This window comes from Misgurnus anguillicaudatus, chromosome 7 (assembly GCF_027580225.2).
Source record: "Misgurnus anguillicaudatus chromosome 7, ASM2758022v2, whole genome shotgun sequence".
NCBI lineage: Eukaryota > Metazoa > Chordata > Actinopteri > Cypriniformes > Cobitidae > Misgurnus > Misgurnus anguillicaudatus.
In genome coordinates this window covers 10,352,878-10,369,406 of record NC_073343.2, presented here as the reverse complement: position 1 = coordinate 10,369,406, position 16,529 = coordinate 10,352,878, and the positions used below count along the sequence as shown (strand labels likewise).

General features: G+C 38.9%; 1 protein-coding gene across 4 annotated transcripts in view; it reads right to left on the bottom strand.

Moving 5' to 3' along the window:
- Positions 1-825: 825 nt before the first annotated feature.
- LOC129417104 (kinesin-like protein KIF20B) overlaps positions 826-16,529 on the bottom strand; it is a 39,257-nt gene continuing 23,553 nt past the window's right edge. For 3 of the 4 annotated variants that reach the window (XM_073869403.1, XM_073869404.1, XM_073869405.1), the window contains exons 25-35: positions 15,291-15,409; positions 14,882-15,037; positions 14,576-14,752; positions 11,689-11,811; positions 11,079-11,168; positions 10,652-10,864; positions 7,487-7,546; positions 5,606-5,680; positions 5,230-5,338; positions 4,981-5,117; positions 826-1,335 (exon numbers count right to left, since the gene is read on the bottom strand). In XM_073869403.1, coding sequence (XP_073725504.1) covers positions 1,258-1,335; positions 4,981-5,117; positions 5,230-5,338; positions 5,606-5,680; positions 7,487-7,546; positions 10,652-10,864; positions 11,079-11,168; positions 11,689-11,811; positions 14,576-14,752; positions 14,882-15,037; positions 15,291-15,409 — 1,337 coding nt within the window. In that variant the 3' untranslated portion in view covers positions 826-1,257. The remainder of the gene's footprint in view (positions 1,336-4,980; positions 5,118-5,229; positions 5,339-5,605; positions 5,681-7,486; positions 7,547-10,651; positions 10,865-11,078; positions 11,169-11,688; positions 11,812-14,575; positions 14,753-14,881; positions 15,038-15,290; positions 15,410-16,529) is intronic. The other variant, XM_073869406.1, reaches the window with a different exon arrangement.

Below are 16,529 nucleotides of genomic sequence, written 5' to 3'. Positions count from 1 at the left end.
AAGAAACGGGAACAAAATATAAAAAGGCTGGACTTTTGTGTCAGCGCGTCAATTAAGTGACGCGATCAAATTACAGTGAGTCACCTCGTGCCCAAAGACAGATGAGCACGCCCTGTGCAATGTAACACAAACAATCCAAATACGGTTCGCAATGCCTATATTAACTGGAAAGCACGTAAACGTCCAAATGGGCACTGTACACATGGAGTAAACCATCCGGAAGTACACAGGAGGTTAAAGACATGCAAACAAAACAGTGATTTCAGTTTTTCTTTTTCCAGATCTCATCTCTAATGATTGCAATTATGACGTGTGAAAAATTCAGCAACAAAGATCTGCACACGCACAACTGGACCTGTAAACACGCATGCTTTTAACTTCGCCGCCTCCTCACACAGCCAGTTTTCACTCCTCCATTTTGTCTTCACCACATTCTCCCACATTTTTGACACCATGAATCATCATCGCAAACAGGCACCCCATTCAACAAAGAGTAGACCTGCTTCTAGCTCATACTTTTCCTTTCTTTTCTCCAAAGCTATCTTAGATAAGAGCACCGAATTTGTTGGATGTGACAGAAAAATTTATTACCCATTGTTAAGTAAATCAAATGAATAGCCAATTGGTTATTATTAAGCAACTGGTACAGTTTTACTGATAGGAAAATAGTTTTTACACACGTCGTGAGTAACACATTAATTTGTGACAGGGTGATGTATACAAAAAAACTTCACATTAAAAAAAACACACAAAAAACCAACAAACTTTCACTCTGTGGTATAAATTGGTGTGTGTGTGTGTCATATATTAGAAAGTAGAAAGTGGTTAAGAAGAAACGGTGATTAGCATTTATTTGCAGGGCAGCATAACCACATGTAAACTATTAAACCGTGTATTAAATTTACAGCAAAAATAAACTGTTTCAGAAATGTGCAGTAGTGATTTCTGATCGTCCGTCTAGCAGCAAAACTTTACTTTAACTACTGTTACTTTAATACATAAAAATTACTAACATTCAACTGTGCCATAAAAAGCTTGTTAAAATAGTGTTCATTATGGTTTAAGCATAATATATTACGTGCCATATTTGATACACAAATAATAGAATTTAACGTATAATCAATTGATACTGTATATTTAAAAAGTGCAAAAAACATTTGATTAAAAATCCCAAAAAATAAAAAAAAAGATTTTAAAAAGACAAAATACAGGGAGGTAAAACATTTCCGTTTTGTTACTGTGCTTCTTCATGTGAGGTCATTTACCGGTTCTAGTACGAAGACGTTTTTTGATAAGGTTTTCACTCTCTTTCCCCTCTGGATTTCGGCCAATGATCTACAAGAAAAGGTTATACGTCAACTGTCACAAGATATAGATGACAATGCAAAAATGTTAAATGTTAAAATCTATTGATTCTGAAAGAAATGTAAACAGCTTGCACACTGCTTACATAGCTTGCAGAAAAAAAACAATATCATTTTTGACTGTAGTACCAGGCTCACGGTACTAAAGGATTATCAGCCTGAATTTCACACAGATTTCTTCTACCAAGAATCAGAGAGAAAATGAGGTCCTGGCCCTCTATCTGTTATGATGTTTAGCTCAGATCATCATGTAATGTGTGACGTTTACAGATCAAACCTTAAAGGGATAGTTCACTTTAAAATGAAAATTCTGTCATAATTTACTCATCCACATGTTGTTCTAAACATATATGATATAAAAATAAAATGGAATTTAATGGGTACCGTCAACTGTGTGCTTACCATCATTTATCAAAATATTTTCTTAGTTATTTATCACAATACTTCCAAAATATTTTTTTCCTACTATGGAAGTCTATGGTCACTTACTGCTGTGTATTTACCATCATTTCTCAAAATATCTTTGTGTTCATCAGAAAAAAAATCATACAGGTTTAGAACAACATGAGGATGAGTAAATTATGACAGAATTTTCATTTTAAAGTGAACTATCCCTTAAAAGGAAAACACCACATCATCAACTCCCCCTCTCGTTCAAATTTCCAAAGTCAGAAGTAATGGTGTTTAGTGTTGGGTGATATGCCCCATTTTGAGATCGTGCTATCTTCAGCCTGTGAGATCGCCGATACATGATAGTATCGGGGGGCAGGGCAGTAGTTTATTATTTTATTTATGTGTTCATTTTTTACTAATTTATGACAAGTCATTTGATTGGTGGACGAAAATGAAGCAAGGGCAACACTGTCACGACCGCAACCTTCTTAAAAACTGATGCCATTATTCCGAGCATGTCATTAAAGCACAGGCACTTTGAAATTTCTTGCGTGCCAGAGAGCGGGGACAACACACTCGCTGGTTTTAAACCCCTGCGTGCCAACCCCTCCAGTGCAAGGAAATGTCAATGCCGTGTGAATTACAAGCTCATGTGCAAGGAAGAGTCTGAATCATGCGCATTACAAGTTCAGTGGCCGGTTGCATAAACATAGCCGTGACAGTAAGACTGCGTCTTAAGAATGATTCTTACTAACTAGCAATTAGTTAGAGCTAATCAGTCTTATTATTTGTATTTTAAATTAGACCAATCTACCTTTCTATGTAACATACTTAAAACAGTTATGATCAGTCTTGAAAAAATTCATGACTAACTTTAAAGACTAGTCTTAAAGTTTTATGCAACCGGCCACTGGTGCTAGATAGAGTCCATGCCGCGCACATTCAGGTCCGAGCAAACGTTAGGTTGGGTTCTACTCGCGCTTTGGTCCTTCGCTGATCGCGCGTCTCTACAAACTCTCTTGCGCAAAGTGAAGCCCACAAACCTTCTCATGCGAGAAAAAGCACGCAATGCGCATGTTAAAGGACAAGTTCGGTATTTTACACTTAAAGCCCTGTTTTCAGATTGTTTATGATGAAATAGAACGGTTTTGACTGAAATTTCGACATATGCGGCTGCCCCGAGAAGTTTGGGGTGTTTGTGTTTCACCTCCCACCTCCACAATGGGTTCAATGGTGCACTGGAACAATCCTTCCCAAAATGCACCAAACCCTCGTCCACAAAGACGTGAAACTCACCGAGTGGCCAAGGGCGTTCACCGGTATGCTCACACAAAAATCGCTGCAAAATACGCATTCCAACAGGTTTTATCGTAGTTTTTGCCAACTCCATTGACTTGTATTAGTTGTGCTGTGAGGTACGGTATTACTCGGCGCCGGGAACTTTGTTTCTATTCTTGCAATTGGTAAAGGCGGATTAGCGCCACCACCTGGGCTGGAGTGTCTATTATTCAAGCTCTAAGCGGAAGAATGTACCGGTGTGAGGCGTTTGAAAAAATAGGTCCACAAGTTAACAACGAATGCTAAAACACCTGTTGGAAAGCATCTTTTGCAGGATTTTTTTGTGAGCATATCAGTGAACACTCCTGACCACTCGGTGAGTTTCACGTCTTTGTAAACGAAAGTTTAATGCATTTTAGGAAGGATTGTTCCAGTGCACCATTAAACCCATTGTAGAGGTATGAGGTGAGAAACAAACACGGAAAATTCTCGGCCAGCATCATATGTCGAAATTTCAGTCAAAACCGTTCTATTTCATCATAAACAATTTGAAAACAGGGCTTTAAGTGTAAAATACCGAACTTGTCCTTTAATGTGAAACTATGGTGATAATAATAATCATCACCAACTATTATCTTGAAAGCCTGCTATTTGCGATATGTCTGACGATCAATGATACACGATACTATCTTCTACAACTCTAATGGTGTTACTGCGCCCGAGGTCGAAGTGCTGTAAACTAAAGGGGGTCATAAACCGGACTAAAAGCGCTGCGCCTTGAATGTAAAAACAGATCACATTATTTTCTATAAATGTACGCACACCGGCAGCGTCTGTCCGCTGTGACTCAGGACACTGCTCAAATCCATGTTGTGCCACTCACATAGTTTAACATTCCATAACATCATATTTGTCCCAAATCGTTAGTGATTAACATTGGCTGCTTACGTATATTTTGCATTTTGAAGTAGACTAAGCTCGCACTAGTTAATGTGCACTTTCGGTGTACGATACCTACGAGTTGTCCTAGACGTGATGCAACGCTTCTTGTCCTGCGCACGATCCCCCTTAAGTGCTCTTTCGCCTTACAATATAGTTCTAATTTTTTATAGCTTAGAAAATTGCCATGTTTTATTTTATGCCACCATACTCACTCGTGTACATACTCATGTAACAGTCTTTAAAAAGGGAAAACATGGAAGTGTCTGGCGGATTCTAATTTCATCCCTGTTTGGATACTAACGAATGAATGATGCTAAGCTAAATGGAGGCGCTGTAGTACGATTAAGTGCACGCATTTAGAAAAGAGAGGTATGTATTAATTCGTCTAAGATGAGGGAAGAACATAGTAAAATATTGAAAAACGGTGGTGTTTTATTTAAACATCCTGATATTGTCAGAAGCAAATTACAAATGCTTAATATATAGGATTTTAAGTCGTAATGATTACATCATACTTTTACAATAGCCAATGAGAGAGGAAGGTATATGACAGACCTTTCAAAATAGCAACTGCAAAACTTCTTGTGGAAGTGTGGAAACATAACTGGCTGAATAATGCATCCGTGAAAACGTATCATGATCGTTGCCTCGAAAATAACAGATGAGGTGAAATAGCATTGATTTTAAACACACCAGGTGAGTGTAGAGAGCTGCTAGTGTACTAGCTAGTGAATGTTAACAATAAAAATAATAAATGTGTCACAATCTCCATTCATTTACATCTGCTAAGGTGACTCGCTCGCTCTGACACGATAATCTTAATAATAGCCTGTAGTGTGTGACGCGCCATGATTTTGTAGTGTACAGTAAGCATGTTTAAGATTTAAGAAAATAATATGATTCTCATCAGACTTGAAGTGGACTTTTCATGTAGGAACTCCAAATGAATTCAGGAGATGCTGACAGTAGTAGGCAAAATCAAACATGTCTACCATATAGGTACCTGATGGGCTGGTATGTCCATTGGCGAAGAGATGTCAGGTCTGTCGTGTTTTCGTTTGATACGTTTGTCTTTGAGTTTCAAAGAGGCTCCTCCACCATCAGGGGACTTTCCACTCATCAATCCCATGATCCTCTTTGCTAGACACACAGAAACACAGAACATAAGTGGGAAATGACTAGGATGTCAAAGTCTAGAAATGAAAAGTCTGCCACAAAAACAGTCAGTAAGAAAGGTCTCCTTGGGTCTGACCTTTACTACCCAGAAAAGTGGGAGAGCCTTGAAGAAAATCTCCAATCTTTTGAAGAGTTTTATCTTTTTTCCCTTTGTGGCCCGAGTTTGATTCCTGGGAATTTGCAGGCTGAGGAAAGAGAAGAGAGATCATCACTCACAGTAATTACAGTGCTGTCACCATCAGGATTCGCAACTCTTCCAATCACGGCCATTCAGGATTGTTTCTGCTGTAGTGACCCACTTTTTTCTCAACTTTTCTACTACTCCTTCACATTTCCATCAGATTTTTTGATTATGATTTCGAACAGGTGTCTTGGCACATCCACCACTGTGAGATTACTACATTTTTAAATACATCTACATAATATTTCAATATCAAAATGAAAATGCTCACCTCCTCCTTATGAGGTGTTAGGCAAGGAGTGTTTCTGGTCCTTGTATTCCTGACGTTCTCATTTTCTAATCCATCCTGTGATAGTGAAAGTGTAAACAGATTTTGGTTCAGCATAAGTCTATTGTTTAATTTGAATTTTAACACATTCAGCATCTATGGCACGAATGAAGCAACAGGTGCGTGAACGCTGTAACTCATTAAAATGAATGTGCACAGGTGTGTGCAATAGCCCTTAGTTAAACCCGAAACCTTGCCCATGATTGGTCAGATAAGATGTGATTGATGGATGGTGATGACCACAGCTGGAGGAAAAAGATTACCCAGAATGCATTGGTTAAAAACTGAAACGATCTGCAGGCAATTATACAAATGTAACACAATCTCTATTTTTAACCAAATCTCTGATCTTCATCAGCAGAACACAATCTGCTAAACAGGTCAGATGGAAAGAGCGTCGGTTAAATACTCGACAGCATAAGAGCATTAATGAAGCAACAAGCCTGTGCACTAAAGATGCATTAATGCATCTTAAGTAAGACAATAGAGCATCTGCAACATCGCTCTCACTCTCTACATACAAAAGCATGAAGAAATAATACATGATAAATAATCAAAACTGCTGAAAAGATTTTATTCTCTTGACTGAAAGCCTCCATAGTCTCTCTCTAGTGACTCATCAGTTTTCATTGTCCCTCCATCCTGTCTTGCTCATCACTCCCTTCCTGTCACCATTGCTCTCTTTACAACGAGCCCTCAACTGTGATATCGCATATGACAGGCAATGCCACGCTCGTAACCCTTGCCGGCCAAAACACGAAGGACAGGGCGGAGCTTTGTCTGTCACACCTGTCACCTGCTGTTTCCTTTCTGGAAGGTGAAGTGCTGTTTCAAACAATAACTTGGGAGCTCACATTAAAAGCATACTAATGCCCTAAACCTGCCAAATCTCTCACTATTCAATCCAATCACGGCAAACGTGTGAGAAAACAAGCGCGTTGGCTCGCTTTGTAAATCCACTATGCCAGCGTTTGCCTGCCACGAAATGTAAAATTTTAATTACAATAATTTAGAGAAGTCAAGAGTGTCAGAGAATTACAATAATTTTGCCCATTTAGATGTGACTTGAGGATTTTGTGAGTGACCGATGAATTATGAGTGAAAGACAATGAGATGTAGAGTTATGTAGAGGACTAGAGATCTTATCTCCTAAAGCCTTTGTCCTTTGCCTAATATAGACACAACTGCAGAGGGCAATGACAGCTATTATAAGGTGATATTCTATATACTAAAAAAACCTGCTACCCTCCATTTACTCAGTCAGATAGATAGAAAGTAAGTAAGGTTATTATCAGTGATAAAACAAAGGCTTTAGGGATAGTAACTCATAAACTATATTTCCACCACCAGGAGCTCTAACCAAATGGCCCGAATAAAACGCTCACTAAAACTCTATTAGAAATGATTTTTTGCTATTAAAAAATGGAGGTTGCTGGGATTATGACAGCCAGAATGATTTCCTTTTTCACTGAACACAAAAGAGGAATTTAATCAGGAGTGTTGATTTTTGTGTTTCATTGAAATAAGAAAATGATCCCATTTTTGAGTGAACAATTCCTTTAGATTGCAATCTTTCTCTGACTTACATATTGAAAAAAGTCTATGGATGTCAGGAAGATGTAAGATATCTTTTAATATATTTAGGTAATTACATTAATGTGGTTTTAAAAATATAAAGTGGAAAACAAATTTTTCACAAATATTTTCCAGCTGTATTGAACTGGAGAAATATCCATGACACCGAGCATCTGAGCTGTGAACGTCTGGTTTTGGTCCATTAGGTTGTGAGTCCTGACAGTGGTTGCATTAAACAGAAGTGGGTACCTGAGGTTTGTGCTCAGAGAAATGTTTCTTTTTCACCACGCTGCTTCTGCCTCCCTTTCTCTTTAAGTGAACAGAAGAGCCATTAAAAATAGTTTGTGCCATTCATTTCATTTACAAAACTCTCCGACAATTAGCAGCTGCACATCATGTGGAAGCGTGACTCTGTTGCCAAGGGCAACCAGCGAAAGTGCACACGGTTCTTCAAGAATAAGAGAGCCGATATTGTGAGCGGAAAGCATTTCTTCAGTTCTGGAGAAGATAACTTGACCTATCCTGACCAGAGACTTTTATAAGTGCATGTAATAAAACGTTTATGGACTTTAATCAGCATTTATGGGAGATTTATTAAGTATTCGTGATCCATTTGTCTGAACAAATCAATTAAATTTCTATCATTTTTTTCTTTATTAAATCCATAAACATTTAAAACTCCTACCCATCAGTCTGTGGTTTACATTGCCTGGAGAAGCGTATGAGGTGAAGTCAGTCCTTAACCACACACATATATAAATGCATTCTCTCACACGCAACTATATGCTTAATGGGACTGCCATTTTGCTGCACATGCACAATGAACATTGATTGTAAAGTTACAGTGAGGAAAATTAGAGCCTTGTTAATGACTTATTAAGGAAATTAAAGAGCTGCTAGCTGTGCAGACTGGGTCAGCAGCAGATGGTCTGCTGAATGTATAAATAAAAAACAATAAAACAGGCAGAGATGAGCAAACCTTTGAGAGAGAAGCCTGAACAACCATTCCACTCGATTTCCTGTGATTTTAAGGGGTGCCAGAAGCAAAAAATAAAAAGATCTTGTGCAAAAACAAAACGATTACAGGTCATTTTGGTCACAGTACAATTTTAGGCAGCATTTTCAGTTTGTGTAAAATAAGAACCATTACTTGGTATTCAAAGAATTTAAATGAAAAGTTCACCAAAAGCCTGTCAATTATTTACTCAATGGCATGTCATTCCAATGTCTGCAAGAGTTTACTGTATGCTCTTCCTTCTTTCATTCTCATCCACATAATTACAGTAAATGAGAAATAGGGCTGACAGGTTCCAAAACGGCATAAAAGCTCCAAAAGCTTCAGAAAGATGTTTCATGTGACCTGTGCATTATACAGTATTCCACATTTTCCAAAGCCATAAAGCAATTTGAATTCTTGGTGTCTTCATCACACAACAAATATGAAATCGCGACCAATTTCGAATATGGGCGAAGATGTCGACTAGATGGAACGATTATGTCACTTTTTTTTTAAATATGCTCATTTTCCAGCTCCCCTATGATTTTTACTGTTTTGGAATCCATTCAGCCGATCTCCGGCTCCGGCGCCTCCACTCCCAGCATAGCTTAGTATAATCCATTGAATCTGATTAGACCATCAGCATCACACTCAAAAATAACCAAAGAGTTTTGATATTTTTCCTATTTAAAACTTGACTCTTCTGTAGTTACATCGTGTTCTAAGACCGACAGAAAATTAAAAGTTGTGGTTTTCTAGTCCAGTATGGCAAGGAACTATACTCTCCTTCCATCTCAATAATCAAGAATCAAAATACTCCTCTGCTATTGAAAGTAACCAAGGGGACTATTTTTGGGCAACTTTGTAACTTCAGAAGAGTCAAGTTTTAAATAGGTTATTTTTGAGTGTGATGCCAATGGTCCAATCAGATTCAATGCTAAGCTATGCTAAAAATGGTACTGCCAGAACCGGAGATCGGCTAAATGGATTCCAAAACAGTAAAATCAAATATTAACTCTAGGGGAGCTGAAAAAGAAGCCTATTTTCTCTCTTTAAAGGCAGTGTGTGTGATTATGAAAACTTTAGCCTACTAGCACTGAAATCACGATTCCACCCTCCATTCAAATCGCCATCCAAAGCCACGCCTCATCCAAAACACATGACCATGCACAGACAAGAAAGCCCACAGCTGTGTCCCAATAGGCTTTATGCCCAGCTGCACCACCTCCCGAACCTCAGCCAGCTCCCCGCCTCCCGCCTGCCACCACTGGACAAACTGATTAATCCAGGTGTGTCTGATTATTGTTGTTGTGACTACTGAGGTCAGGCACACCTGGATTAATCAGCTTGTCCAACAATGGCAGACAGGAAACAAGGAGCTGGCTGAAGTTCTGGAAGGAGTGCAGCTGGGCACAAAGCCCATTCAAAGACTGCAACCTTCTAATGACGAGATGGCGAGTCTTCAAAGGTGGCAGCCTCCTAAGTCCATGAAGAGGACTGAAATGAGACAGTCTAGCATTCAGGGATGCATAATGTGTGTCACCTGCTGCACAAGAGCAAACTTTATAGTGAAAAAGTTAACATATCTTAAAATACGTCAGTGCCCTTTGTTTTGCTTAAAAATGCACCCAAGTAATGTTTTTAGGAAGGCATATTTGTTAAAACTAATATATATTTCCTAATTAAACTAGGGCCTAGTCCTGGTTTAAGCTAATCCCTGTCCGGCAAACCACCCCATTGAAACTCAACATAGTGGTTGCTGTCAGGATGTGCGGAAACTTTTAACCAACATGACTAAAAATAATAGCAGCTACACTGCCTTTAATAGCTTTGCAAGACTTGTAATACAGCATGAGTTGAACTGAGCACTCTTGGAGAGAGTCCTTATATTCAGCTTAATCTTATGAAAAAAGTGGCAAATATTTCTTATTCCGAAGCCTAACTCTGCATTCACACCAGCCGCGGTAGAGGCGGCAAAACCGTGCCATTTGCGCGTAGTTGGATGCTTGAACATTTTGAGTTTACTCGCTTCATTTGCGTGTGAAATTCTAGTCATTCGAGACATTCACGTGGAAATTCGTGTCATGGGAGGGGCATCTGCGACTCCGTTCACTCCCTGTCATCACGTCACTACTAGAGCAAGCTCCTGATTGGTTAACATGGCGCGAATATACGCCAAAGTACAGATTTCCCACGGCAACGCTTATTTCGCGCCGCAGGACGCCTATTCGCTTCTTTGCAGTGACTTAACATGTAAATTACTCACGCTTGCCGCCTCTTCCGTGTCTGGTGTAAATGTCACATCACAGGTTTAGAATGACATGAATAAATAACAGAATCATTTGTTTTATTACATTGCTTTAAGACAAGAGACCCAATTTTCTGAAACATCTCCCATGATATCACTCATTTCTCACCTTCTCCATCTCTCCGCTCTTCCTCTTGCGTGTGGTTCGGGGAATTTTAACAGTGACTGCTGAGTCCTCTCCCTGCCGCTTGAGAGCAAAACGATCCGGTTGTAGTGGGCTGAAGGAAATTTCCAGCTCGGGCCGCGGAAACCTAGATCGTCTCCCCATATCCGTGGAAATCTCTGATGAATCTAGCACCAACGGACAGCTACCAGATGAACTCTATGATGTGAAGATTTATCATTAACATCATCTTGACCATAATAATATCAAAAACAGGCCGTTCAAATGACATTGCATACTAAACAACTAAGATCTGTCTGGAATCAAAGGGCCTGGTCAGACCGCCACTAACATGGTGCTCATTTTAACCATATTAATTCATATAAGTTCACATAGTGCAGTGATAAAAAAGTAGGCTGTATTTTTGTGGTACCTGGCTGGTGACGGATCCTCTGGTCCTGCCAGTGTATTTGAATGTACTGCTATTCAAAGGCTTTGCATCAGAGAACTCTGCTTCCATTGTCTAACACACACACGAAATTCAATTACGACTTCTTACGTTATATCCAATAAGCAACTCTATCTAATAAACAGCTGTGCAAATAAACAACACACATTGCATTAAGTTGCCTGATACACATTATAAAACTGAGAGAGCTGCTTCAAAGAATACATTTAGTTCAGATCAGATTGCATGGCAAGACATTTTCTCAGAAAGTCCAATTATGTTCCTACAAAGTAAAAAAAGATGAAGCCGCATTCATTGTAGCTGTAAATTATATAAAAGAACTCTATATACAGTAAAGGCTCTATTCAACAATTTCAACTACTGGCATACAGAGAAAACTCTGACCTTATCTAAATAGAAAGTACAAAATAAAATATAACCATGGACATGCAATGAACCATTCAACATACAAGATCACGCTTTGCAGTGCGAGTTCTGTAAAAAAAGCCTTTAAAAATATTCAAAATGTTTTAATCAAAGATCCTATTTTTGGTGTATAGTGACTTTGTTGAATCAGAGAAGGTGTATGACTAACCTGCGTGGATGAGTGTCTGCTCTCCAAGACATTGACCCTGGATGGTTCTCTCAGTTTCTGGATCTCTGCATCTTTTGCATCCAGCTCTGCTTGTAGTGCCTCTACTTGGCTGTCCTCATTGACCTTTGGGGAAAGGATTAAAACAATGCTTACTCAACATACAAAAAGTTAAGGACAAGGAGGTTTTTGATACATTACTGTACGAGATTTAAGTTCCCCTGTAGTTGATAATTGTATCATTTAAAGCTCATCTTTAGGCATCAAAACAGCATACTGTATTTTTTGGACTATAAGCCACGTTTTTTTCATAACTTGGCTGGTGCTAGGTGTGCGTTGTAAGTCAGTATGAATTAATTTGGAAATTTATGAGACATCATTACCGTCTACAGCCACAAGAGTCCGCTATATGCTGCTCCTGTATTTATGTAATTCAATGGATTCAGTGATGCGGAATGACGAGTCTGCAAACTTCACGCTATTTGGCTTGTTTGGTTAATTTAGACTATTGAACCTTCCAGGTAACTTCTGAAGTATCTATTCAGCCTGCTGTTCTGTGTGCTATTGTTTAGTTGAATAACTTGCCTTTCCAGATTAAATGTCTGTTCTTCGGCTTGGATTTTGTGATTTTTTTTGTGAAATGGTCCACTGCGACTTATATACACTCACCTAAAGGATTATTAGGAACACTTGTTCAATTTTCTCATTAATGCAATGGTGTAATGGTGTGGGGGATGTTTTCTTGGCACACTTTAGGCCCCTTAGTGCCAATTGGACGTCGTTTAAATGCCGCGACCTACCTGAGCATTGTTTCTGACCATGTCTATCCCTTTATGACCACCATGTACCCATCCTCTGAGGCTACGTCCAGCAGGATAATGCACCATGTCACAATGCTCAAATCATTTTTTAAATTGGTTTCATGAACATGACAATGAGTTCACTGTACTAAAATGGCCCCAACAGTCACCAGATCTCAACCCAATAGAGCATCTTTGGGATGTGGTGGAACGGGAGCTTTGTGCCCTGGATGTGCATCCCACAAATCTCCATCAACTGCAAGAAGCTATCCTATCAATATGGGCCAACATTTCTAAAGAATGCTTTCAGCACCTTGTTTAATCAATGCCACGTAGAATTAAGGCAGTTCTGAAGGGGAAAGAGGGTCAAACACAGTATTAGTATGGTGTTCCTAATAATCCTTTAGGTGAGTGTATGTTATTTTGTCTTAATCACGCATTTTTTAATGATGTAGCTTATACTCTGGAAAATACAGTATGTAAACGTTTTTCCAGCGCTTATCTTAAAAGGTTAAAGCATCCACTCATTTAACTATAGCTATGTTTCCAGCTATGAATTCACACCCAGAAGCAGATACCAGGTGTATGGTGTTTCGTCTTCACGCTCTGAGGTGATTATACACGAAAACGGTTAAATTCTGTGGTTATACGCTTTTCTTACTGTTATTTAGTGCCAGTTTATAGAGAAGTGAAGACTTTGCCCTCTTCAGCTCACAGCTCGCTGCTTTATTTTCAAATGTTTAATGCGATATTTCAATTATTACGGAACTTTGGATGGAAACATAGCATAGGTTACATGCTTGAACCGTCGTTGGAAAACTGCAATTATATGGAGTAAATGATGCTGAATAATGAATTTCCACCTGGTCTGTTTTAAAGCATGCAACAAACCGACATATAAACAACAAAAACTTGATTTTCACCACAGGGGGCTTTGAAAATTTTGTGGACCTTTTAAAATCCAAAATCAATAATTTTGGTTAAAATGTATATAAATGTATAAACATATAGTTCCTGTAAATTTTTTTTTAAAAACTGTGATTTTCCACCCTGTGGCTCTCCCTAGTTGATACAGCCCTGTATGTGTCAAACAAACTATTAAAAGTACAACATTTTAATGATATCTCTTAAATAATGTGATGTCCTAAAAACTAAATGCAAAATAGAGTTTAAAATATTTTAAAGAACGTCACATCACGTCAACTTCCAAAAAAGTATAGAGGGTATGCAACGACGTCACTTTTCCACTTGACCACACTGGAGCTCACCCTGTTGAGTGGCAAAACATTCAACAAAATGGCTGATTTTCATAGCGGCTGCTGTGAAAACGTCAGTAAAACTGAGTATTATCAGCTTAAATTGAATTTAACAGTGACCCTAACAACCAGTAGTCTGTGGACATTGGCATATGGCCAGACATTTCTTTTCTTGACATATATGTTTGTCTTGCCTAACACTATTAAACCATCCTACCTTTGTAGAACACAAGGCTCATCATAATGGATGTTTTTTAATGAAGAATCACTGACAAAACTTTGCAATTACACAGAATAAGAGTCTCATTGGTGTATTTTTATAGGATTCTTTTATCCCAAACTTTACATACCTGACATATGGCTACTGCTACTGATTTACTTCTCCTTTGAGTGTTTTTTGAAGTTTGCAAAAAGGCCGCTCCAAATTTTTGTTGAATCTGTTAGCACCATCGATTACACAACTACTTTTCCCATTTTAGACGTATTTTTCATGCTATGTTAATGCTGTCGTTTAGCCAAAATGGTTGGCTGTTGTAGCTGCGGCCACGAAAATGTCAGTATAGCTGACAATGATCAGCAAAATTTAAATTTAGTTGGACTTGATAGTGACCCTAGCAACTTGTCAACCCACCTGTGGTCTGTAGACTTTGGCATGGACGATCCATTTACTTCTTCTTTTGTTAAATCTGTCGCACAACAGCCTTTTAGCTGATTTCACACTGTACACAAATTTTGCCACTCAGTGGGCGTAACCGCAGTCACTTTTGCCGAAGGTGACGTTACGTGCATACCCTCCATTGATTTCAATTCTCCTGTCCCCAGCACTCTACTGACCTCTGGTGTCTGGGGGGTGTTAGTGGACTGTAGGATCTGGATCTGTTTATCTTTCTCAGCATTGGACATGATGAGCTTCTTTAGCTGAACCTCAAGAGCTGAGACAAGCGCGTCTCTCTCCTTTCTCCAACTTTCCATCTCTTTCTCACGAGCTGAAAGTTGTGCGGCCAGAGACTCCTGATGAACACATCAATCCACAGTCATTAATTGTTAAAGTAGAAGCACACTCACAGCTGTTGATGACATATTTTTTAATTGTTCAGGCCTGACAGCTTCTGGAAACACACACACATACATACAACTAACCATTTCGGTCTGCTGCCGGACATGCCGTTCCCGATCGTCAGCAAATCGTCTCATGTCCTGGTTCCTTCTTTCCTCAGCTTCTTTAGCTTGACCAATCAGAACCAATTTCTCCTCCATCCACTTCCTGCGCTCTGCCAGGTGCTTCTCATTAGCCAACTATAAACATACAGGATTGTGAAAAGAGTAAGTGATGACAGAATTATTGTTTTTTGGGTTAAATATATTACTGTATCATGGAAAAAATAAAAGTGAACAGCTGTTTCTATAGTTCAATTGGTAGAGCATTGCTTTAGCAGCAGTGCAAAGGTCACAACAGACATACTGATATAAAAATGTATAACTTGAACGCACTCCAAGTCTCTCTGGATAAAAGTGGCTGTGAATTGTATAAATCTAAATGAGAACAGACGTGTAAGCTCTCCTGGGCTTGATCTCTCTCTTGTCTGGTCTGTACAAGGTCATCAGAGGCGGGTCTGGGAACTCTCCTGTTACACTGGTCGGGGATCATTTCTCTCCATCTCTCCAGCTCTGAAAATAGTGATGCACATTTGAAACTAACATAAACTCTGCAGTCAGATTTTGGCATAGATACTGCATATACTTTTATTTTGTAATAAAAATATAAAAGATTCTTAAAGAGCCCCTATTTCATTGCTAAAAATAATGTTATTTTGTGTATTTGGTGCAATACAATGTGTTTGCGTGGTTTATTGTTCAAAAACACATTATTTTCACATACCGTATATTATTGTTGTTTCTCTTTGCCCCAACTTTCTGAAACGCATCTTTTGTACAAAGCTCATTGTTCTAAAGAGAGCGGTGTGCTCCGATTGGCCAGCTATCCAGTGCGGTGTGATTGGCCGAATACCTCAAGCGAGTGGCGAAAATCTGGCGCTCCCTGTCATATTTGGAAAATCAGCTCCCAACATGAGATATTATAGTTTTTATTTCCTTATCAATACGAGCCTGAATCTTATCTAGAAAATGCAGATGACCAAGCTGATCGATCAACTTTAAGCAGAACGTAACAGGTTGGTAAGGTAAGGATACTAAAACATAAAATCATGTCTGCATTTGTGATCGTAGAAACGACAAACAAGCGCTACTCTACAATGCTCAAAACTCGGGTTTAAATCATGGTTTGAATAGTCAGTTGCAAATTTTTTTAATAAGCGTGTCAGGATTCTCCAAATCCTCGATTCGATAACATTTTCCATTCTAATGTCACGATTCGATTTGATTCTCGGTTTTTACTTTTTTTTTAAAGCACAAAAAATGCTATGCCATTTTTAGACTAGACTTTTATGAAATATAATATCTAACCTTAAACCCGGAGATGCCCTGCCATGTTAGTCATGCTGACAGTGGAAAAATATGGTACACACACATACCTGATAAAACGAAACTTCCTGTCAGATGAACATTCCTGTTAGTACTTTGCACCACGTCAGACAAGATTGTGAGACTATACCCCAATAAGTCAAGTTTAAATGCTGTTTTCATAACACTTAAGCAACTGAAATAAGTTGTTGTGAAACTTAAACAGATCTCAGTTCAGAGAAACGACCGGTCCTGGCACAGATGCAATTCTGCTGCATGCGTGCTCTGTTCTGATTGAGTTCAAGTGAAGGCGGGTGGTGCTTGCTGT